Source organism: Crocodylus siamensis, chromosome 5 (genome assembly GCF_052110815.1).
Source record: "Crocodylus siamensis isolate JL-2025a chromosome 5, ASM5211081v1, whole genome shotgun sequence".
NCBI lineage: Eukaryota > Metazoa > Chordata > Crocodylia > Crocodylidae > Crocodylus > Crocodylus siamensis.
In genome coordinates this window covers 137,603,113-137,628,004 of record NC_143399.1, presented here as the reverse complement: position 1 = coordinate 137,628,004, position 24,892 = coordinate 137,603,113, and the positions used below count along the sequence as shown (strand labels likewise).

The window sequence follows — 24,892 nt, the reverse complement described above, 5'->3', positions numbered from 1 at the left end:
TTCTTAGCTCTAAGCTTCAATTTATTTAACAATTCTCTCACTCTCTTATCTTCCTATGTTTTTATGCAAATAGATTCAGATGGGTATGAAATACTTGGGTACTGAACTTATAGGAAATATAAGAACCTAGATACATAGGTAGGAACAAGCTATATCTGTTTCCCTTTCACTTATTCTTACATTCCTGACCCTGAGTCAGTTTAACAAGAGGAAGCTGTTTTGAGGGTAATTTGCTAGGGAAAACAAGTACAGGAACTGAGAACTCAACTTAATATATAGCCCTGAAGTGGGAACCACATTTTCAAGAATAGTTTGAAAAATTCGTGAAACTAATTATTTATGAGTGATTTGTTTTTAAAAGGAGAAAGCAGTAAAAGACTTCTTTAGCAGATATTTGCTTTAATCGTCAATTATCATATAGTTTTTTGGTTAGAGAAAAATAATAAAAAGTTAGTTCCCAGATATTGTGAAGATTTTTCCTATGTTAACATAACAGTTAAGATTAATGAAACAATACTGGTTGCTAAATATAGACATCTGTATTTACATCGCCCAACAGGAAGGTAGAGGTTTAAAAATAACAACAGTGTCAGTGACATTATTAATAAAGCAGCTGTATACAGCATTGTTCTCTTGAAGAACTTTGTTTAAACAGTATCTAAGTGATCTGAATAAATAAGATGGGGTTTTAGGCTACAAACGGCCATTGTTAGGAAATCACTTTTTAAAAGAATTTTACCAATGTGTGGTATTTTACCAATGTGTGGTACCAATGTGTGGAATTTTACCAATGTTTTACCCTTGGTGGCAGAATTGCTGAATTAATCTGTAACTGCTACTCAAGTAATAGGATGGTCAGAGAGAAAGGAGGGGGATACTTTAGCAGTGGATGTGGGAGAAGAGTCACTGGAACACTCTTTTCCTCAACAATTCATCAAAATACATTACTGGAGAAGCAAGCAGATGCCTTCCTTGTGTATACAAGCTCTAAATTAGCCTCCATAATCTGCTTGAGTCTTGAGTTGTGATTTATATTTTAGTATTATATTCTGGATGTGCATGTGGGGAATAACGCTATCATCTCCACCCTCTTCTATATATGAAGTTTTATAGTGTAGGCCAGCAGTTCCCAATCTGTGGTATGCATACCACCAGTGGTGCTCAGACAACCTGTCAGTGACATGCTTTACCAGATTTATTATAATTACTTTATATGACAAAAATTTGCTGGTGGTACTTAAGGTTGTATTGTTTTAAGTGGGGGGTGTGCAGTTTGTTAGAATTTGGGAACTGTTGCCAAGGCCAAAAGTCGCATATAATCAGAAAGACCAGAAAGGATGTGTCTAGGTAACTATTATCCCTTTCCATTGATACGTATTTACAAAACCTCTCTTATGCTGTTGTATTCCCTCAATGACCAAGAACTGAATACTTGTAACAATCAAATAGTTCTGTAAAAGCTACATGTAACCACAAGTCTGCATTTTCTTTAAGGAGAATGAGATATGGTTCTAACCATTTTCTTCTTTTCTTTTCCTTCTTTTCTTAGTTCTGTGTGTATAATATTTCTCTATATACCATTTTTATAAGTTCTGCAGCCTGGATTCATTGCACACTTTTCTTTAGAGCCTTTGAGCAGCATCTTGTGAGTGAATTCCCATCTTTTTCGTTTGACAAGGAAAAAGGGTAGGGGAGACTTGTTCCCAACTGGTAGCAGCTGTTATGTTGTATGTAGCAGTTGCATAGTAACAGTTATATGTAGATCATGCCTGACCAATCTGGTTTTGTTTTATGACAGGGTCACAAAATGCTTAGACGCAGGAGTAAAGGTGGATGTTGTTTTTTTGGATTCTAGCAAGGCCTTCCATATAGTATCTCATCCTATTCTCATAAATAAATTAAGAGACTGTGACAGAAGTTTACACGGTCTGGTTAGTGGCACATTGGCTTAGCGGTTGCACCCAGAGAGTGGTAGTCGGTATTGACCTGGAAAAATGTGGGTTGGGTAGTGGGGTCCCACAGGGCTTGGTCCTTAGACCTGTAGTTTTCAGTATCTTCATCACTGACTTAGATGTGGGTGTGAAGTGTACTCTGTCCAAGTTTGTGGACAGTACTAAATTGTGGGGTGAAGTGCACACACCGGAGGATAGGAAACGATTGGGACGCAGACCTGGAGAGGTTAGAGTGGACAGTACACAATAGGATGCAGTACAACAAGGACAAGTGCTGCATCTAGGGCACAAAAATACCCAGCACACCTACTGGCTGGGAAGTGACCCTCTCAGCAGCACAGAAGTGGAAAGGGATCTCCGAGTCATAGTGGACTCCAAGATGGACATGAGTTGTCGGTGTGACAAAATCATTAGCAAAGCTAACCGCACTTTATCATGTATCAGGAAATGCATGACCAATAAATCCAAGGAGGTGATACTTCCCCTCTGTTTGGCATTGATCAGACCGTAGCTGGAGTACTGTATCCAGTTTTGGGCTCTGTATTTTAAGAAGGATATTGATGGACTCAAGGGGGTCCGGAGAAGGGCCGCTCATATGGTTAGGGGCTTACAGGACAAGCCCTATAAGGAGAGACTGAGGGACCTGGACCTCTTCAGCCTCCCCAAGAGAAGGCTGAGAGGTGATTTTGTGGCCACCTACAAAGCCATTAGGGGGACGCTGCAAGGGATTGGGAATGCTCTGTTCAACAGGGCGCCTTTTGGGGTAACAAAGAACAGTGGTCACAAAGTGACAGAGGGCAGATTTAGGCTAGATATCAGGACAAACTTCTTCATGGTAAGGGTGGCCAAAATTTGGAATGGGCTTCCAAGGGAGGTAGTGCTGTTCCTTACTTTGGGTGTCTTTTAGAGAAGCTGGATAGACATCTGGTTGGGGTCATCTGACCTCAGCACTCTTTCCTGCCCAGTCAGGGGGTTGGGCTCAATACATTTTGAGGTTCCTTCCGACCCTAGCATCTATGAACCTATGACTAGCAGGGAACAATACAAAGGTAGCAAAACTGCAGAGTTCTTAATAAGCTGGAGCTGTTTTATTGTTTTGCATCACCAAAAATATATAACACTAAAATATGTATTTTGCCTGTTTATATTGTGCTTCAATGTGTAAAACTGTGGTGTTTAGTAATGATTCCCTTTAAAATCTGGGTTTGGGAATAATAAAATGAGAATTTCAGTGTATGGTAACTGCAAAAGTTCTGTTTTTTGGTCTAATATCCCTATTAGTTGCCCTTTTTAAATTGGTTTTCCTTCTGCTGAAAAATACAATATAATAAGAATTTTAGTTTACTCCTGAAAGCAATGTTGGGAACTACTGTCCACAATATTTGTTTTATCAGTTCTGCGTCATCCAAGAGTTTTAGGGCAAAACACTACGAGCAAAACTTTAAATCTGTAACATCAGAGAACAAGGATGAGGTGTTTAATCTGAAGCTGTGAGGGGGGTGTGGAATATTACCACAGTAAAACATTGAGGAGGTGGAAGGAAAAGGGAGAAGGCAGTGTGTTGTTAATTCATGTTTGTCATGATCATTATAATAGACCAGATGATCTCTTTATAATGGGGTCAGGTTAGTAGATTAACAAGGGAGGAGGCCACAGCCTTCTAAATGTTCTACCAAGTGCTCTTCCAGATGGGTGCAGTGCCTTCCCTCTGTCAAACTGACTTATTCACCAGCAACATTCTGGCTCCATCTCCCCCACCCCTTTTCTGCATTCAAATATGCTGCTGATGATAGTAACAATTATGCTTGTAGTTATCTGCAGCTAATCCTTGCATATTGGAAAACAAACTACCTTAAAACTTTTGTGTAGTGGATCTGTGAGGAGCCATTCTTTTTGCATCCTAACCAAAAGTGTGAGAGAACAGGAGAGGAAAGAAAGAGAGAGAGAAAGAAATATCCTGGAGCTCTTTAGGATAGAAAGCCTGGCTGATTCTTTCATTGGCTGGTCTCAAGCAGCTGGTCTCAAGCTGGTCTCAAGCATTAAATTAAATGGGTGTGTTGTAGTCCTTCATACCAGCACCTTTAACATCCAATAGTTAATTGCTAAGATCTCTTGTGTGAGGGAAGACCAATAGAAACCAGAAACTCACAGCAAAGCGCTGCTATAGTTTCCTGAGCGATACCAAATTATTCATACAAGTTCAGTACTCCACCTGGTTGTCCACTTTATCCTGCTTCTGTCTTGTCCTCTCTTATTTTTCTTCGAAGATACTCTGTAGCAAGCCTGTCATGAAACAAACTCGTTGTCTGGATAGGTATGTCACAATTCGCATGGACATTAAGGAAAGACTACATTTTCCATAAAAAATGTTGTTTCTCTAACTTAACCTCTTGACTCTTTCTTTGTATTACTGGTCTTGGCTCCGCTTTTATCAGTTCCCTATTTGTTGTCTTCATAACTGAAGCAAGAAGTTTTGGGCTGGGTGCATGCAGCAAAATAAATAGTAGCTTCCTAACCCTCCCAAAATTTATTTTCTACCACTATTGATGGATAGCAAGACACTTAATAGTCTGATTTATACATTGGTACAAGTGACAGCAGAAATACATTAGTACATGTGACAGCAGAAGTAAATGCAAGAATATGCTTGAGTCACTTATTTTATAAGAAATCCATAGATCAAAGCAGGACAGGTATCAAGAAATTATGAAGTATTATAATTGTTAGAGAGAGAATTGGATTTTGTATGTGCAACACCAGTTTTGCAACTCCTAATCCTATCAGAAATAAATTCCTAAGTTACTGTTTTTCCAACCAAATAGTATGCAGTAGACATTTACATAGTGCAAAGCCTAGGTAGTTATGGTATAGTATTAGAATATGATTTTCCCAGTAGTTACCAGTGAGAATTGTGTATTGTTTTTGGCACCCAGATAAAGGTTGTGTCTTCACTGTAGTTAACCTTCATACATTGCTCATGATCAGGTGTCATTCAAGTTAGTCTAGCCCAGGTGTGAGCATTCTTACATGGACCTCTACAAGGGTTGCAAGCAAAGCAGTAGATGTGCTGTCTGTCTCCTCCATTAACAAGGTAGATGAGACCAGATGAGAGAGAGTCCCATAGGGTGGATACATAACTAGTTGGATCATCATGCTAAACAAGTAGTCATCAGTGGCTTGATGTCTGCCTGCATGGGGCGAAGCCCTGCCTGCTCCCACCTGGGGCAGTCTGCGCCGTGCTCCTGCCCACATCCCTGAATGCTTGGCTCCAGCCAGTATGTACAGCTTTCCAGTGGGTTTGCTCCCAGTGCAGCTGCAGCAGCCTGGGAGCTACTCCCCACTCCCACCTCCAGTGGCTCCTGCTTCTGCTCCTGCTGCACCACTCAGGGCTGGGGGAAGCTTCAGCCAGGCAGTTCCTGCTCCATTGTGCAGGGCCCTCCAGCTCCTGGTCCCTTCCACCCACTCAGCTGCCTGGAGGTGGCTGCTCATTGCACTGGGTAGGCAGAGTAGGTGCAAGACACCTGAAAGCTAGAGCTGGAGCCCTGCACACTGGGACAGGAGCCACCCAGCTGCAGGTTCTTTTCCCCACCCCTCTCATCCTGGAGTCATGCAGCGGGAGTAGCTGCTGAAGTCAGGATGGAGCCAAGCAGTGACTGGGCACCTGCAGCCACACCAGAAGAAGCAGCCCCATTGGGAAGTTGTACACGCAGGTGGTACTGGCAGTGGGACCAGTAGGAACATGGTGTGGGCTGTCCCAGGTGAGAGTGGGTGGCACTTCGCCCCATGTGTAGCACTGCTGGGGCAGGTGTGGGCCAGATGGTGGTGGGGGGTGGCAGAAGAATGTACCTGCACTGCTGAGGTGAGCTTTACCACATGTGCCCCCTGTCTTCCCTTCCTCTCCGCCCCCAGCTGGTTCCCAGGACCTAGCACATGGGTAGTCCCCCCCCCCGACTCATATACCCACCCCCACACAATATACAAGAGTTGGATTTTATTTTGAGCTATTATATAATTGTCTGTATATACACTACTCTAACAAACATAAATCAGGACAAAAATATTTCTTTAAAATAAGAAACATCTATTATAACATTAATTTTATTGTCCAATTTTTTATCTGTAATTTGTTAAAATATTTTCTGAAAGGCTTTGTGTATGGCCCTTGACAGCTCACCAAAACTCATTAAGTGGCCCTCCTTTCAAAAGGCCCCTGTGCTAGAGGCACATCTGTGCTGCAGACATATTATTTCAGAAAGTGATGCTCTCAAATATATTGTGCTACTCTGTGCATGCTACCTCCCAAACCAAGAGGGAGGGTTTCTATGCTCATTTGGCTACATTGCTAAGTAGCCACTTAAGATTTTGCTGTTGCAGAGTTATGCAAGACTGTGCCTTAGCAAACTGAATGCTTCTGGATGTTAGTTAATCCTGAGTGGCTAGTGAGGAAGAACTGATCCATGTCAGAGTTGAAGTGTGTATTTTTGAAGTACAGTCTGGAATTGAATTTCACATTTTGAAATAAATTGATTTGTATGAGAGAATAGAAATGGATAGGCTGGAAACTGCATCACCCGGATTTGTAATATATAAACCGATGATTCCCTGCAGTGCTGCACAGACACTGCTTCTCTGCTTTCAGCTGAGGAAGCAGCACATGTGGATCATTTTATGTTTAAGGGATCTGCTGTGTGGTGTGTCATAAGCTTGTGTTGTGAACAAGCTTTAGGATTTTTTCCCAGTCAGCCGTGTTAACTGCAGACCTTGTCTGTCCTTTTGGGGCAATTGTAGGAAGGACATTAGAGGACACTTCCAACTAAAATTATTCAGTTAGTTACTGCTCCTCAATTGAAAGCGTGCAAGTTAAAGGCTAATTCTCTCAGATGGACAAACTAGTAGGCTGGGGTTAAAGTGCATTGGGATATAATCTAGGTAGAAGTCCTGGTCAACTGTGCAGTGAAGATATATTCTGAAAGGAGATTATAAATACTTTTTGTTTCCAGTGGTATGTGTTTATGATGAAAACTGCATTAAAGACCGACTCTAAGAGGATCACTTAACATTGCAAATATCCCAAGTAAATCTTGTTCAGGTTTTCACAAAGTACTGCTATTATTTACACAGTGCAATAGGAAATTTACAAGCATACAGGAAGCTGCAGCAGGCTGAAGTAGGTTCCGTGTTCCCCGTTCCTTATTTAAAGGCACAATATTTACTTAGAACGTTTTATTTTTGGTGGGATTTCAATAAATTAAACCAAAGTACAAGACTGGTTTTTATAACACTCTATGTTCCTGTTTTTAAGGATATATTTTGAGAGAGACTTTTTTTCTAATTAAGAGGTGATTCAGATTTAGACTATATTAATAATAAAATCCTTCTCTGGTTACCCTAAGTAGCATGTTGCTGCAACCATTAGACCAGCCGGAAGAGGCAAGGATGCATCATGCTCTGACCTACAGCCTTGAGCCTTGTAAGAAAGATGAGTTCTTTGTCTTAAGAAAATTATAACCTATGGCAAGTGATGTTTGCTTGCCCTAGGGGTAGACACTTAGCAGTACTATCTGTAACTGAAATGACTCTCCATATATAGAAGTATTACTTTTTCTTTGAAGGAATGTTTCACCAAGAGGACAAATAAATTGCTAAGTAGCCATGCAAGATTTTCCCATTGTTGAAAACTGTGTGAGAACCTACCTTTAGCAAAAGCGGAGGCTTCAGGATGGTGATGAATCCTGGGTGGCCAGTGAAGAAAGAATGATTCATTGGGGGAGGTGGGTGTATATAAGTACTTGTACTGAATTTCACATTTCAAAATAAATTGATTTGCAAGAGTCAGAACAGGATAGGCTAAGAGACGGCATCACCTAGATTAATAAAATATAAATTAATATAGCCCGTGAATCATACATACTTCATCTTGAAGCTAAATGAAATCTTTTCCCAACATCTTTAATTTGGTATTCTTTAATGTGGTTCCAGTAAAGGTGAAAACTTGATGTGTCCTTCCAGTTCCAGAAGGTAGATTGTAATCTGTTTTATCACCTTATTTTTATGCCACTTGGAGAAAAGGTCTTTCAGAATTAAACTAAGAAAATCATGCTCTAGAGTCTAGATTGCTATTTGGTTCATTTATCCAGCACTTGCAAGCTTTCTCTGCATTTTATCTTGAAATAAATATATATGTAATGTGTTTTATCTAAAAGTGCTGATTTAGAAGTCAAACAATAAATAGTAATAATTTAGAGTAGTTTAAATGTGTCTTTAAACTCTTGATTATCTTTTTAATGTGCTTTTGCACAACAAACAAACATGTCACATTACTGAAGTAATATTGCATACATTTCTCTAACACATTAGTATAACACCTGTAAAGGTATATGCTTTTAGATTTGTCCTTTCAGTTGTGTATGGTTAGTGTGACATGTAAGTTGCCACTTAATATTCTGGCATTCTAAGAATTGTTTCTGCATCTTTTCCAGGTAATTCTGCTGTTAAGCACAGTGTTTCTTGTGAGAGAGAAATGATCACTCTTTCTGCAATAATCTAAAATGTTCCTTAATGTATGTTTTTAAAGCAAAAACACAATGACTGTACTCCCTCTTGTGGTTAAACAAGTAGTAATTTTCTGTAGTTCTGTAGACTAGAGAACCATTTCCGGTTCTCCATTTACTAGAAAATAAGCACAAAAACTCTTACATTTGCTTCTTGTTTGTTTGTTTTTTTAATAACTTCAAGCATCTCAACTCTATCATGGATTTGCAAGGAAAAAGAAGTTATAGTATCTGACGACTTGCACACATGCCTACCTGCCTGTGAACCATCCAAAGTACATAAACTACTTTTCTGGTATTCTTTCCATTATGGGAAATACAGAAAAGAACTTTTTTAAGTGATGGTTACAAATTTTGATACATAATCCTGTACCGTGAATCTCGATGAGTTGTCCACTGTGTGAATGTTAACTGCAACGGGACTTTTCAATCATATCAGATGCACCCATTATACCTAGGTTGTGGCCCATTTGGCAACAAGGAAAAGAAGTCCCTAAACACTCAGGAATAGTTTGTCCCAGCCTACATGAATCTTTATTCACTATGTTAATGTCCCAGTAAACTACAGAATCTCCAGCTTTCCCTCTGCAAGGGCCACAGACATGAAATTAGGGAGCTACAGGGCAACCAGGATGATATTTCCCCTTCCATCTTCATATGCAAAGCTTCTGAGACTGGACAGACCCAAGAGAAAGAAATCAAAGGAAAGCAGGTCCCAGAAAGTGGTCTTGGGGCATAGAAACTACCTGTTACATCTCTGGAATTTGTCTTGGGAAAGAGACTCCTTCACTTCCTCACTATTAGATGCTGCTGGTTTCCAAGATCCCTCAAGCACGTGTGACCACATGAAGCAAACACCACTCCAAATGCACAGGCCTTATAAAACACTTCTAGGCCTTTCCATTGTGACTTCCATCCATGTCCTTGGCAGCCCTGTATAAATCCTACTGTGCTTATGCATGTGGGAGCCCTTAGCTGCTTCCATGGACTCACCACTGGGATGAAAAATGTGAATAATTTCAGGCGAGCATATCAACTATGTTGCAGTTTAGATTTTTTTAATTGGTTCTGCCATAACAAGTATCTTTTTATCTTCTCCTTTTAAGGGATGGCTGAACAGCTTTATATACCCATCCAAACATTTGTGAAGGGGAAAAAAAAATGCCATCTGCATTGTGAGCATTACAAAATTTTGCATATGTGGTTCTTGCCCAATAGTTCAAGGATGGCACATTCATAAAATGCTCTTCTTCTTGTTTTTTAGAAATAGTTTTTCTGTTCTGATTTGTGTTGCATGCACTCAATCCCACATTTTAAGTTTTAGAGCAAAGTTTTGGCTATGCAGGTCCCAATTTATACATACTTTTGTCTCCTGACTGTCACTTATAACTGTCTGTTACACCCAGCATTTCTCAAACCTTCCTTTAAAAAAAATAAAACTGCTTAGCTGAAATGTTCATACTGTGGCTTTTAAATAAATATCTGATTTTTCCTTAGCATCTCAACTCTTTCAGACTTCAGATGGAGTCAGTACTACATGATATTAGGCTACTTATTTAAAGATGCAAGTATACATATGTGGATGTCTAATTTTATGCATTCAAGTTTAGAAATATTGACCTTTGTGACCAAGTTGCCTCCTTGGAGTATCTGCCAGCTACTGAAATATGTACTACTAATATAATTTATATATTAATGCATTCAAATAGCATAGGTACCTACCAACTACCAGCCAAATCTTAACAGTGAGCCTATATGTACAATTCCATAACTTAGTAAACTTTGATGGAAAATACCTAAACTTCTAGTGTATTTCAGAGCAAAATTCCTACATCATAGTAAAACTGGCAAAACAAGAACAAATTGGCAAATAAATTGCACCTTTAAAACCCAGTATCCTCTGTGACTAGCTCCTTGCATCCATTCATTTCTTTGTTTTTAAATTAGCTAGTTTTCTTCAGACTCTTGTAGCAGGATCCTAGTGTAGTTCCTATCATTCTAAGTACTGTATTTTACAGTGTACAAGTGTATGTGGTATATAAATTAATCCCATACATCTGATCAAAAAAGTTAGGATTTTTGTAGATCTGGTGTATAAGTCGACCCCACCTCACCAGAGCCACCTCCAGAGGAGGCATCGGGTGCTTGAACTCAGCTGTCGGCTTATCCTGGTACCTTTTTATAAATACGTGTCTGTGGTGGCCACTGTGGCCGAACCCCATGAGCCGCAGCCAGGCAGGCAGCAGTGGAACTCAGCATAGGGGGCTGCAAGTAGCTCCTGCCTAGCAAGTGCCACTCGCTACTGCTACTCTCTGTGCCCCGGGGCTGCTGGCTCTGTGGCTCCTGCATCGTTGTGCAGTGACTCTACCCCACTGGCTAAGATCTACCCATGGGACAGCCACTGGGCCATAGATAAGTGTCCCTGGGATAGACTTGACAGGTGCAGGGTTTGGGAGCCCAGCCTATATCTGGGGTATCGGGTGGGGTGGCGGGGGAGGCAGAAGCCTGGCCTGGCCTGAGTCAGCACCAGGGAAGCCCCTAGACACCAGCACACCATTTCCCCATGGGCTGGGTATGGCAGAGTGACTGTGTGGGGTCTGGCTGAAGACAAATGAACTTGGAAACACAGTAGTTTTTTATTTCAAAGCATTGATACAGTGCATAAGTTGAGGTGGAAATTTAAGGGTAAATTATTTTAGCTTCAAACTTTGACTTGTGTACCACGAAATACAGTAAGCCTCTTTTCTATATTATATTTTCTATGTTGATATGCTCCTAAATCAAAAGGAAATATTTAGCCAACATGAATACACTCTAGGTACTGATCATAATGAAACACTTTTCTCAAGGATCGAAGGAGTGTATGTTTCAGTCTCTTGCTGAGCAAGAGCTGCAACTATGCATATATTATTCTATATGCAGTGAATTAAGGCATGTGAGAAGATTCCCTAGGCAATATGAATTCTATCCTCTGCTTTATGGTATTGTGTGGCTATTGGTTATTTGCCAAATTCTGAGCTCTTGACCTACAAGGGATGGGGTTTAAATATAGCTCAGCTCTTCATAGATGAGAGCTTTATTAGCAAGTCTGCAGGAAGAGTCAAGAATTGCATTGTGTACTCTTGTAGATACATTAGTGCCACCCAGTTTCTACTAAGCCACTGAAAGAGAACAAGTGTCCCAATGTAAGGGACAATGGGAATATTATGAGATGGCTCCACAACACTGGAAACTATCACCCTAGTTAGCATGCTGAACTCAATGAGAAGACAAGCTAATAATGAAAGGCTTGTTTTATCTAGTCTATACCTGGGATGTCTATGCTGTTCTGATAACTTAGATGTTTTGTAGATAGAGTACTCGCTTACCCATGCAGTAAGCCTAACTTTTATGTTAGTTAACTCAATATACTGTGAATCATCAACCATAAGTTTTCTGTTTTAATCAAGAAATCTGAAATATTATTTTGGAATCTGTCAGCTTTCATAAATATGTAGTAAGAGTCTGGGTGTAACTGAAAATGGCAAATACACATTACCTATCAAAGATATGATGAATATGAACAAAGAACAAGTTACAGTATAAATCTGACCAGTTTCCTGGAACAGCATCTGTTGTGCATCTTAATTGCATCCTAGATAAATTGCTTTGCGGGTGATTATTAAAAATTCATTCTTTGTAATGCCTGTAAAGCGTAAAGCCAGATGAGTGTTGGAAAATGCATGCTTCTGAGAGAGAAAGATGAATAATATCTATTAAGAATATTTCTGAAACAGCAATGGGCAGCCAGAATATAAAGCTAAGTAGATTTTGTGACTGTTAAATTTATGCTATTCTCTCTAACGAAAATTTTACTTTAAAAATTTTTTTTTCTGGTTTTACTTTTTTTAACCACCCTAAAAACCATTTGATGGAAATTTTATGAACAAATAGAGATGCCATTATAGCTGTGTCCTGTATGTTGAATTTGGTGCTAGAAAATTTGAGATTTTTGTTGGGTTTTTTTATTAGGACAAAGAGCAGTGTCTATTTTACTTTAAAACATGAAGGCTTAAAAGCCATCATGCTCTTGATGTGTTGCACCTAATAGTCGGAGCTAAGTTTAAAGAAGGCTCAAACAATTACTTGTTAAACTTCTTTCTTGATAGGATTGATAGATGATGACTTTGGACTAAAGTGGATATAATAGCATATAATAGCAAATTTGTATTCCAAGAAAGATTATTTTATAATGTGATCAGAGGCCTTTTAATTTAAGGTGGTTACTCCAGTAACTTCTTGTTGATCTACTCAATAGGTAGTTTACACAATTCGATGCATTTAATAATTGAATTGCTACTACATGCAAAATTCTGTCAGAATTAAAAACATAATGACCTGTCTGAAACTGATGCTTAATTGGTGGGGGTTTTATTTTAACAGAATGTATATTTAAAAACAAAACAAAACTAAGGATAAATGAGATGCTTTGAAAGGTTTCTGTGTGGCAATCCTGACCTCCAGTGGTATGTGAGACTAAACACAGTTTGTTAGATCCTTGGAGGACATGTTCCAGGACTGGCTTATTTAAGAATGAGAATACAACCACTAAAACAGGATTTCAGTCAAGTATTATTACTCTTTCTATCTGTTGATTAAACAAGCACATGAAATTGACATAAAACACAGTAAGAATATATCAAGCATATGTAGCAAGAGTACAAAGACAACAGACTGAAACAATAAGTCTAGCTTGGATAAGTTAATATTAGGCAGAACATATTTGAAAATTTAGTAGACTAGTGCTTTTAAGCAGGCTTGGGTGTTTCAGGTCAATGGGCCTCTATAGATGCCTGTATTACAGTGATCTTTTGTTTGACATTTTTACCTTAAGACTGCATGATGTTAAGAGGTTTGATGATGATTATGGGGTCAATCCTGCACCAAGGAAGTCAATAGGAGCTTGATTATTAAATTTATATGGGAGCAGCATCATACTGGAAGTTCATGGAGCTGTAGCAAAACTTTCTGGTTATTTTTTCCCAATTGTGAAAACCTATATTGCCTTTTTTATACTGTTCTTGTTCCATCTCTCACTATTGGGTAAGTTGCAGTAGAGTCTAGACTCCAGAGTAGTAATTTTCAGCCTTTATAGACTCAAGATACCCCGAATAGACTCAAGGTACCTTTTGGAAGATGCCAGCTATTCATTTTTATTCCTTTTTTTATTACAAAATAATGATAGAGCAATTCTGCTTTTGCAGAGAACTCAGACCACAACAGGCCAGAATATTTTAATAGTATGGGTTCCTGTTTGAAATCTTTGGGTTTATCTGGTGAATCATGTTCTGAATACCTAACAGTGCTAACATTGCATGTCACCTTGTCGTACCCTTGAAAGGATCTTAAGGTACACCAGGGTACTGCAGCACCTGGTTGAGAAACACTGCTCTAGAGGATGGGAAGGGATTCATTCTCATTCAAATATAAGAAATTTAGATCTCAAACTGAACCCATTGAAGGCAGTTATTGAAAGATTTAAAGCATCTATTTTACTGTAATGCAGGGTTTTTTTTATAATATATGGACAATTTCTAAAACGTATAACTGATGTTTGTTTTATATATTATGGGTAGCTTGTAAAATTATATGCAACTAAAGCATCATGGTCTAAGAAACATCAGTTCACTAATAGTGCTAAAATAGTTTAATGTGTTTTGATGCACAATAGCTAATAAGCTATTAGTCAGACACACTTATCTTCACCACGACACTTTTAGAACTAGCAGAATTAGTGAACTAGCCATCTAGACTGACCTTGTAAACCCAACTCTAAAACCCAGACTGCTTAAAAAGTCAGTCTAAGTTACTGCAATAATCTAGTTGCATCTCCCATTATTGCTGTGCAGAGAGATCTGTTTATCTAACTTTCCCTATTCTGGCTAATATTCAATATCTACTTACTTAGTCGTTTGACACTCACCAATAGCTAACTGAGAACTTTACTCCATTTCCATTATTTTAATTATTTGCCAAGAGTGAGTTTAACTATGATCCATTTTTCTACCTGCTTCACCCATTCCCCAGTTTCACGGGATAGGGCTTCTTAAAAAGAAATGGGCTATATCTTCAATAGCTACAGAATCACATTTCCTTATATAGTTACAGGTGTCTAGGTGCACCTCTCTAATTAGAATCTCTTGTTTTTTTTCATAAACAGAGTGTTGTCTCTCTTGCACCATATATATTGTTCACTAAAATATCCACAATGGACACTTTGTAAAGCTGGATATTTCAACCCTATTTAGTTTGTATGATGAAACTATATGACATTCTTTTTTTCCTCTACACATTCCCTACAGGTGCTAGGTTTGCTGGTCTGGACACTGATTGCTGGAACAGAATATTTCCTATATCCAGCCTTTGGCTGGGTGATGTTCGTAGCTGTGTTTTACTGGGTTCTCACTGTCTTCTTTTTAATCATCTATATGACAATGACTTATACCAGGATCCCCCAGGTGCCATGGACCACAGTGGTAAGTATGCACAGTCTTTATTTTGGGGGGCTTTTTTGATTATGCTATATCTGGGACCCTGGAGAAAGCAAAACACCAATGCACTTCCTAATTGCAATTAAGGAACTTTTAATGCATTCAATCCTTATTTCTGCTGAACATCTATCCATATTCCTGGGCCCTGGTTAGTATAAAATAATTCATCTCAAACTTGATCTGTTGCAGATCACCTCTTCCCACATCCAGTCTATTAAGGAGGGTCAGTATAGCTGAAAACCTGTTTAGTTTGTATGTCTCCTATTCTCAAGCCATAGCATCCATTCTTCAAATCAAAATGGTGAGAGAGAAATTAATTTGCTAGTCTAACAAAGTCATGCTAACAAAGTGACAAGTAGCCCTATATAGGAATCGGAGTCTGTTGCCCTGGCATTTTAGTTCAAGCAGTAAAGGCCCAGAGAAGAGTCATCCAGAGGGATAAACTAGAGAGCTGTGGATCTAAAAGCAGATCCTCTTCTACTTCAACTAAAGGAAAAGGGGATTTAGTGGCATTCTTAAACCATTATAAACCTGACCACCGAAGGAGGGGACGTGTTACAGCATTTAGTGTTGCACATATATAACATTTTAATTTGCTGACCATTCTTTCATGTCATCCTTTATATCAGTTATTTGCCTTGCTTGCACTAAATTTTGGGCAAGTGGAGAAATGTCTGAATATGGATGAAATTTCATGAGTGGCTGAAATCCAGATTCAAGGTTTATAGTTTGAACAACCCCTAGTAGCAATAATTTAAGGTGGTGTATTTGTTATAGACATAACTTCCATGACAGATACTTTTCATAAGGGAAACAAGTTCTAAAAGTTTTGTCACCTTAGCTAGCCTGCTATTCACCATGACTCTTCCATGAATGATCACAAATGTGGCTTTGCACATATCTGATATAATAGAGTATTGATTGTTTTTAAAGGGGTTTAAACAATTATTATAAGATTATTAACTTGTTTTGAATTACTGTTGTTGCAAAAAAAACCAACTTTAATATCTTTCATGACAAGTGAATTGTAATTTGTATATGGTGTGCTTTCGCTGTTTAACTAAAACTTTGGCTGTTTTGCTGACATATCAATTAATCAGCTATCATAATCCTGATCCAAGAAACCAGGATTATATTCAAATTTCTTTTTAGTTTTCAATTATCATGACCAACAGTTGCTGTTAAAACTGTAATATGGTTACTGAAATACTGGATTGTTTTGATTATAGTAGTTATGTTTCTTGATATGTTTTTGTTGTAATTTTAAAAAACCCTTCTATCTTTGAAAGTAAGGCACCTCATATAATTTTGAATATAGTTTTGATTGTTTTATCAATAAGCAGCAGAATCTGGTAGGGTGGCATCTGCCAATCGGTGGCACTGGTCTGTGTGGTCAACAGTGTGATGTATCTTCATATTTCCACTTATTTGTGGACTTGCCTGTTACCTGCTGTGAGGAATTATAAACTCACTTTGCAGATTTTTTTTTTTTAAATCTAGATGAAAAAAGGCAACCTCCTTACATTATACAAGATCATGAGAGGGTATAGGAAAAAGTACTAATTTAAACTCTAAATTCCTGAATCCCAGCTTAGCTTGCACTGAGGTATGACAAGAGGTATGACTTGTAAATCGGGCCCATGCCACTGTGAATTGATTGGAAGGAATACTTGTTCTGTATTCCATACAAGTTATCAATATCTCCCTTCAGGAAGATGAGATGCAACCATTTCTTTCTCTGTGATTTTTCGCGCCCCACCTCCCTGTTCTACAAAAAATCATCTCTTGAAGGTCGGTTTCGCAGCTGTTTCCTGCCCTGGTTTCTTGAAAGGATAATTAGCCCAAACATGCAATGTATGCAGTGCCCAAAATTTAGTTTGGATTATTTTTTCATAGCTTTACTTATTGCAAGTTAAGTGTATCACCTAACCATATAAGATGCAGTTACTTTGCAAATTAATCTAAAGATGTATACTCCAAAATGACCTGCTTTTAAAATGTATATGCTCCTTTGGTAAGATAATGGATGGAAACTTTTAAAGTGTGGTAAATTTGGATGTAAAAAGCAGATGGTAATTTAACATGAACCATTTGTTTTGGATAATACGTTGGCAGTAATGGCACAATAAACTTGCATTCTTCCCCAAGTGTTATCTCCCAAAGCAACACTTTACTAAAATTATGTTCTTCTTCCCTTTGTACATGACAAGCTATTGCAGGGATTTGCAGCTTTCTAGGGTCATTGAGTCCCTTTGGAGGAAAACAAAGAACTAGAGGCTCAGCTTTGAAGACTTGAAAATTAGCCACTTCATGAAATTCCATCTGAGCCCAATGACTCATAAGCTCCAGTCATGAACTTGTGACTGTTACTCAGTGTAGTAGTTTTTGTGGGTCCTGACTGAAAGGTAGTTAGCCATGTTAGCCTGAAGTCAGGTAGAAGGCAGGGTAGATTTGCACCTTAATGACCACATCATGCTGAGGATGCATAATAGTTGTAATGACTTTAAGTGGCAATGTATAGCTTGAAGTCACTGGGAACTGTGTGCACATACATAATACAGTCGGTTTAAAATGACTGCCGTGAGCACCCGCTGTACACTTTCCACTTGAATGTAGCATAAATTAATTGAAATTACATTTTAAAGTCAAGTTTATTGGCTGAGTTCACACTTTAGTTCAACCACTTGAAGTTTTACTGGCAGTACACTCCAAACCCCTCTGCTGGCAGTTACTTCATTCAGCAGAGGTGGAGTAAGAATCCTGCTGGTACTCAGCAGGCAGCTGGAGGCTGAAGTCACTGCTCTGCCTTCAGTCCACTGCTGCTGTTGTGCTAGATTGCTTTAGTGGAGTTGTGAGAAGCCTTCTAGTGTGCACATGCTCCGGTGGCTTAGCAGGTACAACTGTTGTTTGTTATCAGAAGTCCCAGTGGCTACCAGAATCTCTGAATGTACGTAGCCTTGGACAAGTGCTTCCTTCCTATAGTAGTGCTCTTGAAATACTAAGTATTTAAATAGTAAGGACCTTGAAGTGATTTATAAAACAATATCCCTCACACTTCTCAGTCTTTCTCTCATGCACATGCTCTCACACAGACCAACAATAACCACTGTCATGCTTTGTATTTGTTATATGAGATCTAACTTAACGTGACTTCTGAGGACAGGCCAAGGGAAGTTGGCTTATTTAGTCTAAAAAAGAGCAGACCAAGGGGGGATTTAATAGCAGCCTTCAAGTACCTGAAGTGGGGTGCAAAAAAGGATGGAGCTGGACTGTTCTCAGTGGTGCCAGATGACTGAACAAGGAGCAATGGTCTCAAGTTGTAGCAAGGAAAACTGAGGTTAGATATTAGGAAGAATTTTCTTGCTAGGAGGGTAGAAAAACACTGGAACAGGTTACCCAGAGAGGTGGTGGAAGTGCCATCCATGGAAGTTTTCAAGACCTGGCTTGACAAAGCTTTGGCTGGGATGATCTAGTTGGGGCTGGTCCTGCTTTGAGCAGGGGGGTGGACTAGATTAGTGATTCTTAACCTTTTTTGTACCAGGTCCCATTTGTAAACATCAGTAGCCAGTCCTGACCCAGTACCTCTCACTCCCAACCCACTACCCCCAGGCTCCATCTCATGGTGGGGGAGGAGGGGGAAGCAGCCCCTCACAGGCTGGAACTCTGCCAGCCAGCAATGGAAAAAGCCAGTTTCCTGTGTTTTTCTCTTTAAAAATGGATTCTCCTTTAAAGGTTTGTTCATGACCCTTTTGATATATGTTTGCAACCTGCTTCTGGGACATGACCCATGGGTTGAGAAACACTGAACTAGATGACCTCCTGAGGGATCCAACCCTAACTTTCCATGATTCTATGATTACCTTCCCTTCATAGTATCTCATGATTTGTGAATCAGTGATTTGTGGTTTCTTTGGCATATGGCATGTTCTGCTTTTGAAAGAAAGGAAGTGCTTAGGCTACTGTCAGCCCTTGACCCTCATCTAGCCAGTCTAGGAGTGTGGAAGAAAGTACAGTCCAAAAGGGATCTAATTTCAATTGCAGAAAAGGGGTTACAGAATGCATGATGGGGATACTCCACACTGAAAGAGTTACTCTTTCTTCCCTTTCCTAAACTGAAGAAGCAAAAAGCTATGAAAACATTCTGAGCACAACTTCATTATTTTTGACAACTTTCTTTGGGTTTAAAAAAGGAATTTAAGTTAAGAAAAGGAGGATGTTTTGGTATTGTAGCCCCATTGCCTAAAACATTGAGGCCATAAACCCTAAGCCAGATTCTACCTTTTATTTTCACTGTTGGAAATCCAGAGAGACTACATTGGCTTATACTGGATTTACTGTAATGCAGGAGAGAGAAGACTGTTTCTCAACAACAAAGGTAAGTGAAATTTGACTGTGTACTATTTAACATCCAGTGTTCTAAAACAAAACTAAAAGAAAAATAAGGGCCACTGAAATACCTTCTACATGTATTTGAGAAGAAAATCTATAGTGTAGAGAATGGCAAGTAGAAGTATGTACTGTATAGCAAATACTATAATCCTTTTTTCTCTTGTCTTGGAATAGGGTCTGTGTTTTAATGGAAGTGCCTTTGTTTTGTACCTCATTGCTGCCATTGTAGATGCATCTTTGGTGACCGAAGAGCTGGACAGCCACAATTACAACAGCTGGGCAGCTTCTTCAGTAAGTTTTTAATATAATCATTTTTAAACTCTATTCTGTGAGTGACAAAGTTGAATAAAAAATGGAAAGCCATGCTTCTTGAGACATTTTGTCTTGGGTTTTATAATTGTGTAACTTGACTATTGGCCTAAGTTTTCAGAAGTGATTAATGATTTTTGAGTGCCTAAATTTTCTAATACCCAGGAATAAGAGGGATCAGTGCTTTCTGAAAATCATTCCCTCTAGGTGTTTTGGGCAGGCACCCAAAATCACTGGCCTCCTCTGACAATGAGGCTATTACCTTTCTGGTTTTTTTGGAAATCCAAAACACTCAGTGATTGTCTAGGTCTCGATCCTAAAGCCACTGAGGTCAGTAACAAGACTCACTAATCCAATGACACATGGATCACCCCATTAGCCGGCTATGGTGCCTCCAAATTACAGACTCTACTTTTTGTGGAGCAACTCCAAATTACAGCTACTTTGCAGTCAATTAGACTGGCTGCTGAAGCTACACTAACCTGCTCTGCTACACGCATCACAATTACTGCCTTCTGCATCAAATGTTTCATGCAGTAAGCAAAATGGAAGCTTGACACTTCTTGTCTTGGGAACTGGCTGACCCCCTTTCTCATTACCTTCTGAGTGTTCAGGTTCTCATATTCTTGACACCTCCTAAATACTGGCCTGTCATTCAATGAGTAGTGCTTTTGTCAGTAGTTTGTACAAGATGTACAAGTTTCTGTGCCGATTCAGGTTTTTATGCAAAATGCATTCATGCTTAGCAGATCTAAAAGATCATCTGAGATGTTCTGGAACCCCTTATGATGGCTTATATTACTAAACACTCCAAAACACTGGATTAAATAGTGCTGCTGCTTAACTAAACTCTATTAAACTTGCATCCCTGCTCTTAGAGAATCTGGTGAATAGGGTTACCATATGTCCAGCTTTTTCTTTGGGTCCTCTGATCTCTGTGCGGGTGTTTTGTTTGTTTCTTTGTTTTTTAAATAGGAACAAATGTCCAGGATTTTGCTGGTAGAACTGCATTTCCTGGCTTGGCCTAGTACAGGGGTGGGCAAAATGCAGCCCAGGGGCCAGATGCGGCCTGCCAGGCCATTCTATCTGGCCTGCAGGGGCCCCTAAAAAATTTAGAAAATTAATATTAATCTGCCTGTCATGCGGCCCTTGATGATTTGCCAAAACTTAGTAAGTGGTGCTCTACCCAAAATAATAGCCCACTCCTGGCCTAGTGGCATGTGTGTTTACCAGGAATTGGGGTTTTCCATTTGCTGTGGAAAAAATATGGATTTTCATCTTTGAAGGAGGAAATGGCAGGTTTCCTCTTGCAGCTGGCACCCTTCCAGCCTGCAAGGAATTGCTTGGGGTGAATTGTGTCTGCGCGTGCATATGCATGTGGCTGGCATCTTGCTAGGCAGTGTGGTACAGCAGTCCCAGCAGCTGGATGCAGGTAAATATATAGGGGGTGGGGGTTGGAGGGCCAGGGCTTGGGGATTGTTGGGTGTGTGTGGCAGGGAGGTGAGGGTGTGTGCATAGCATGGGTGTGTGGAGGGGATGGGGGGATGGTGGGGAGGTGTGCCTGCCAGTGCTAGGGAATGGTGGCCAGGAACTGGGGCTGCAGCAGGAAGATGCGGGGGGGCACCTGTCCGCTTCAGGGACAGTGGGGAGCTGCGTGGTCAGGCCAGCAGCACCAGGGCTGGTGCCTGTGCTCCTGGGGGTGGGGTACCCAGGAGTTGCTGCCCAGGGTGGGGGGCTGTAGCCAGGCTGCCTGGTGCAGTATGGGAGCCCTAGCTCCATGAGCTGGAGCTGGTGCAATTGCTGCACTCTGGCTTGTTCAGGATAGGGGCAGCTGGGGCCCCCTCTGGCAGGGCTTGAGGGACCAGAGGGTTGTGGGTTGGGAGTAAGGGGCACTGGCAGGGCTGGGGGACTGTGACTTGGGAGTGAGGGCATTGTGGGGGTGGGAGGGCTGTGGTTTAGAGGTGCAGGGTAGTGGCAGCACTAGGAGTCTGTGGGTTGGGAGTGAGGGACACCAGCAGGGCCAGATGTCTGTGTGTCAAGACTGAAGGGCAGTAGTAGGGACTGGGGCCTGCAGGTTGGGAGTGAGGGGCACCCACCTCCCCCAGATGTCCTCCTTTTTGGAACTAGAAATATGGGTAACTCTAGCGATGAAGTCAAGCCTCACTTATACAAAAATGGAGATCGTTAAGGTTTCGGTGATAACAGACTAATTTCTATCTAATACTCTCTCCATCATCATAATTGTTGTTGTTGTTGTTGTTGTTGTTGCATGAGAAGTGTGGGAAACTAAGTCTTTTCCTAACAAAGAAGGCAAAGGCATTGTATAGTAACCATACTTTACATCAATTCCTATAGCGTCATTTTTTTGGCAGGCTTGCCACAAATTAGCCCTGCACCCTTCCCAAGTGCCAGTCTGACCCCCTTCCCTTGCTTGATCTGCTGGTCTGCTTCCTGCCCTATCTACTGTTGTGCTGCCTGCCACACAGAGGTCACTTGTGCTTCTCGTGGCACTCATGCTATAGATTGGCCACCCCTGTTCTACAGTATTCTTGGTGTTCCCAATTTAAATATGAGGGTATCAGAAACCAACAGCAATTTCAAAATAAAACCATTTCATTTGCAATGGTCATTTACTAGATCCCATTACTTCTCTATAAAGTCTTAAACAATGCCACCATCAGGCCAGGTGCAGATGGTCAAAAAGCCCAAGGCTGAATTGATTCAGTCTTTGCAGGTTAGTCTAAGATGTAAACAGATATTTACCTTTTGATTCAGGAAATGCAGCCACATGCCTGCAGTGGCTCGGGCCAGAAGCTGCAGGGTGCTAGAGAATGGGTCTCTAGCTGTGTGTTCACATCCTCGTCCTGCTGGCCCCAAGGTCTCTGGGATTCACAGTCCAAAATCACAACAGAAGGACTCTGGAGGGTTACTCATGACTTCCTCTTCCTGCTTCCAGGTGCTTCTGGAATTTGCAGTCCAGTCCCTTCCCTTGTTCAAACTTACTGCTGGCTGTGGAGTTTAATCCCCATCCCTGGCTCCAAACCTCAGCCAGGGTTTGCCTGGGGGGAGGGCAGTTCTGTTCCTCTTCTCCCCCTCCTCCCCACGTTCATAGACTGTGCTGCATCCCTAGTCATGCTTTCCCCTCACCCCCTTGTCAGTCAGCCCTCACTGCTCTAGGTGAGTGAGGTAGGATGAACCCTGCTGTCTAGATCAGACAACCCAGCTCAGGGATGAAAAGCATGCTGGGATGCTGGGGAACTCTGGTTTAACTTAAACTAGGAAGGGGTCTGGGACAGAAGTTTCATAAATTGATTTAACACAAATCAGTTAAACTTGGTTGAATATAGTATCAGACTTACCTTAAATCAGTTTCAGCCATTTTTTTAAACTGGTTTATGTGCACTGAGCTTCTGTTGTGTTACAGGTTTAAACCAGTTTCTGATCATGGTTTCATAGTAGCTAGGGTCAAAAGGGACCTGAACAGATCGTCTAGCCTGACCCCCTGCCACAGGCAGGAATGAGTGCTGGGTTCACAAGACCCCAGACAGGTGATCATCCAACCCCCTCTTGAATTTGCCCAAGGTAGGGGTGAGGACCACTTCCCTGGGAAGTTGGTTCCAGATTTTGGCCACCCTAACTATAAAATATTGCTTTCTGATCTCTAACCTAAACCTATTCTCCATCAGCTTATTACCATTGTTCCTCGTCACCCCGGGTGGTGCTGGGGAGAAAAGGGCTCTACCTATTTGCTGTTGATCTCCCCTGATGTGTTTGTAGGCAGCCACCTAAACTGGTTTATATGTAACTTCTGTCCCTAGCCCTCACTGTTCCCCACTGCTATGTAGTCTCCCACTTTATTGCTGACATACAGCATGGGCAGCCATTTTGCCATTAACTTTTGAAACACCCTATATTTTGGACAAAGATTTGCCAACAGATATTTCATACATTTTACAGTTGTCTTGTACAGTGTTTGTGTTAGTCTGGATTATGGCAGAAGGCAGAGCAGGGTGGCACCTTGGAGACTATCTGGTTCATAGATGCATGAGCATTCATAGACAGCCTACTTGGTCAGTGATAAAAGCTTCTCAAAGAGTTAATCTCTTGGGCTAAAAACAAATTACCAGCTTGATTCATATTTGAGCATTTCAGCTAGAGACAGAAGTTAGGCATAAACTAGCTTAAGTGGTCAGAAACTGGTTCAAATCTATAACACAACAGAAGTGCAGTATGCTTAAACTACTTTCAAAATGTCTGAAACTGGTTTAAGGTAAACCTGGTTAGATGTAGTATCAGACTGAACTGATTTGAGGTCAGACTGGTTTATGGAACTTCTGTCCCAGACCCCTTCCTGATCCAAGTTAACTTGCAATCTCCCAGCATCCCAGGATGCTTTGCAGACCTAGGCTGTGCTGTCTGTTCCAGTCCCACCCCTCGGCTCCCTAGCCAGAGTACTGTTGCTGCTCTGGCTGACTGAGAAGGGGGTGGGGGTGGGGAAACCTGGCTTTGGACCCCAGCTGGGGTCTGCCTGGTGGGGGTGGAGCAGACCCCAATGGGCTTTTTCCCCTCTTGCTGCCGGGTGGAGATGGCCAGACACCAGCCCAGGCAGGCATGCTGAGGCAGAAGTGAGGGAGGGGTGTATAAACCCCCTTCCCTGCCTGGCTTTCCCCCTGTTCACTTGCTTCTCAGTTCAGTCTAGGCCAGGGGTGGGCAAAATATGGCCCACAGGCTGGATGCAGCCCATGAGGCCATTCTATCTGACCTGCAGGGCCCCTAAAAAAAATGTAGAAAACTTAATATTTCTCTGCCTTTGGTTCCTGCCTGGGTCCTGGAAGTAGCCCAGGGGGGTCCCACAAGAGCAGGGCCTCCCTGGCCCTGCCCCCCCCAGCTGGAAGCCCCAGCCAGGGCTTCTGGCCTGGGACCACGTGGCTGCCCCGCATCAGAACCGCAGGTAAGGGGGGGGGAAGGGCCGGGGAGGACCCTGGGTAGGGAAGGAGCCCGGGGAAAAGTGGCTTGGGAAAAAGCTAAGCGGGAGGAGGGGGAGAAGTGGCCCCTCACCTGCCCAGTGCCCTGTGCTGAAGCTGCTTGCAGCCACCTGGGCCTGCCTGTGTCTGCTCCAGACAGCCCTTGGTTGACCCCCAAGTCTCTTTCTTCTGTAGTG

General features: G+C 41.2%; 1 protein-coding gene across 1 annotated transcript in view; it reads left to right on the top strand.

Moving 5' to 3' along the window:
- Positions 1-24,892, top strand: part of CMTM8 (CKLF like MARVEL transmembrane domain containing 8) — a 53,076-nt gene that overhangs the window by 24,773 nt on the left and 3,411 nt on the right. The window contains exons 2-3 of the mRNA XM_090046459.1: positions 14,845-15,018; positions 19,597-19,713. Coding sequence (XP_089902585.1) covers positions 14,845-15,018; positions 19,597-19,713 — 291 coding nt within the window. The remainder of the gene's footprint in view (positions 1-14,844; positions 15,019-19,596; positions 19,714-24,892) is intronic.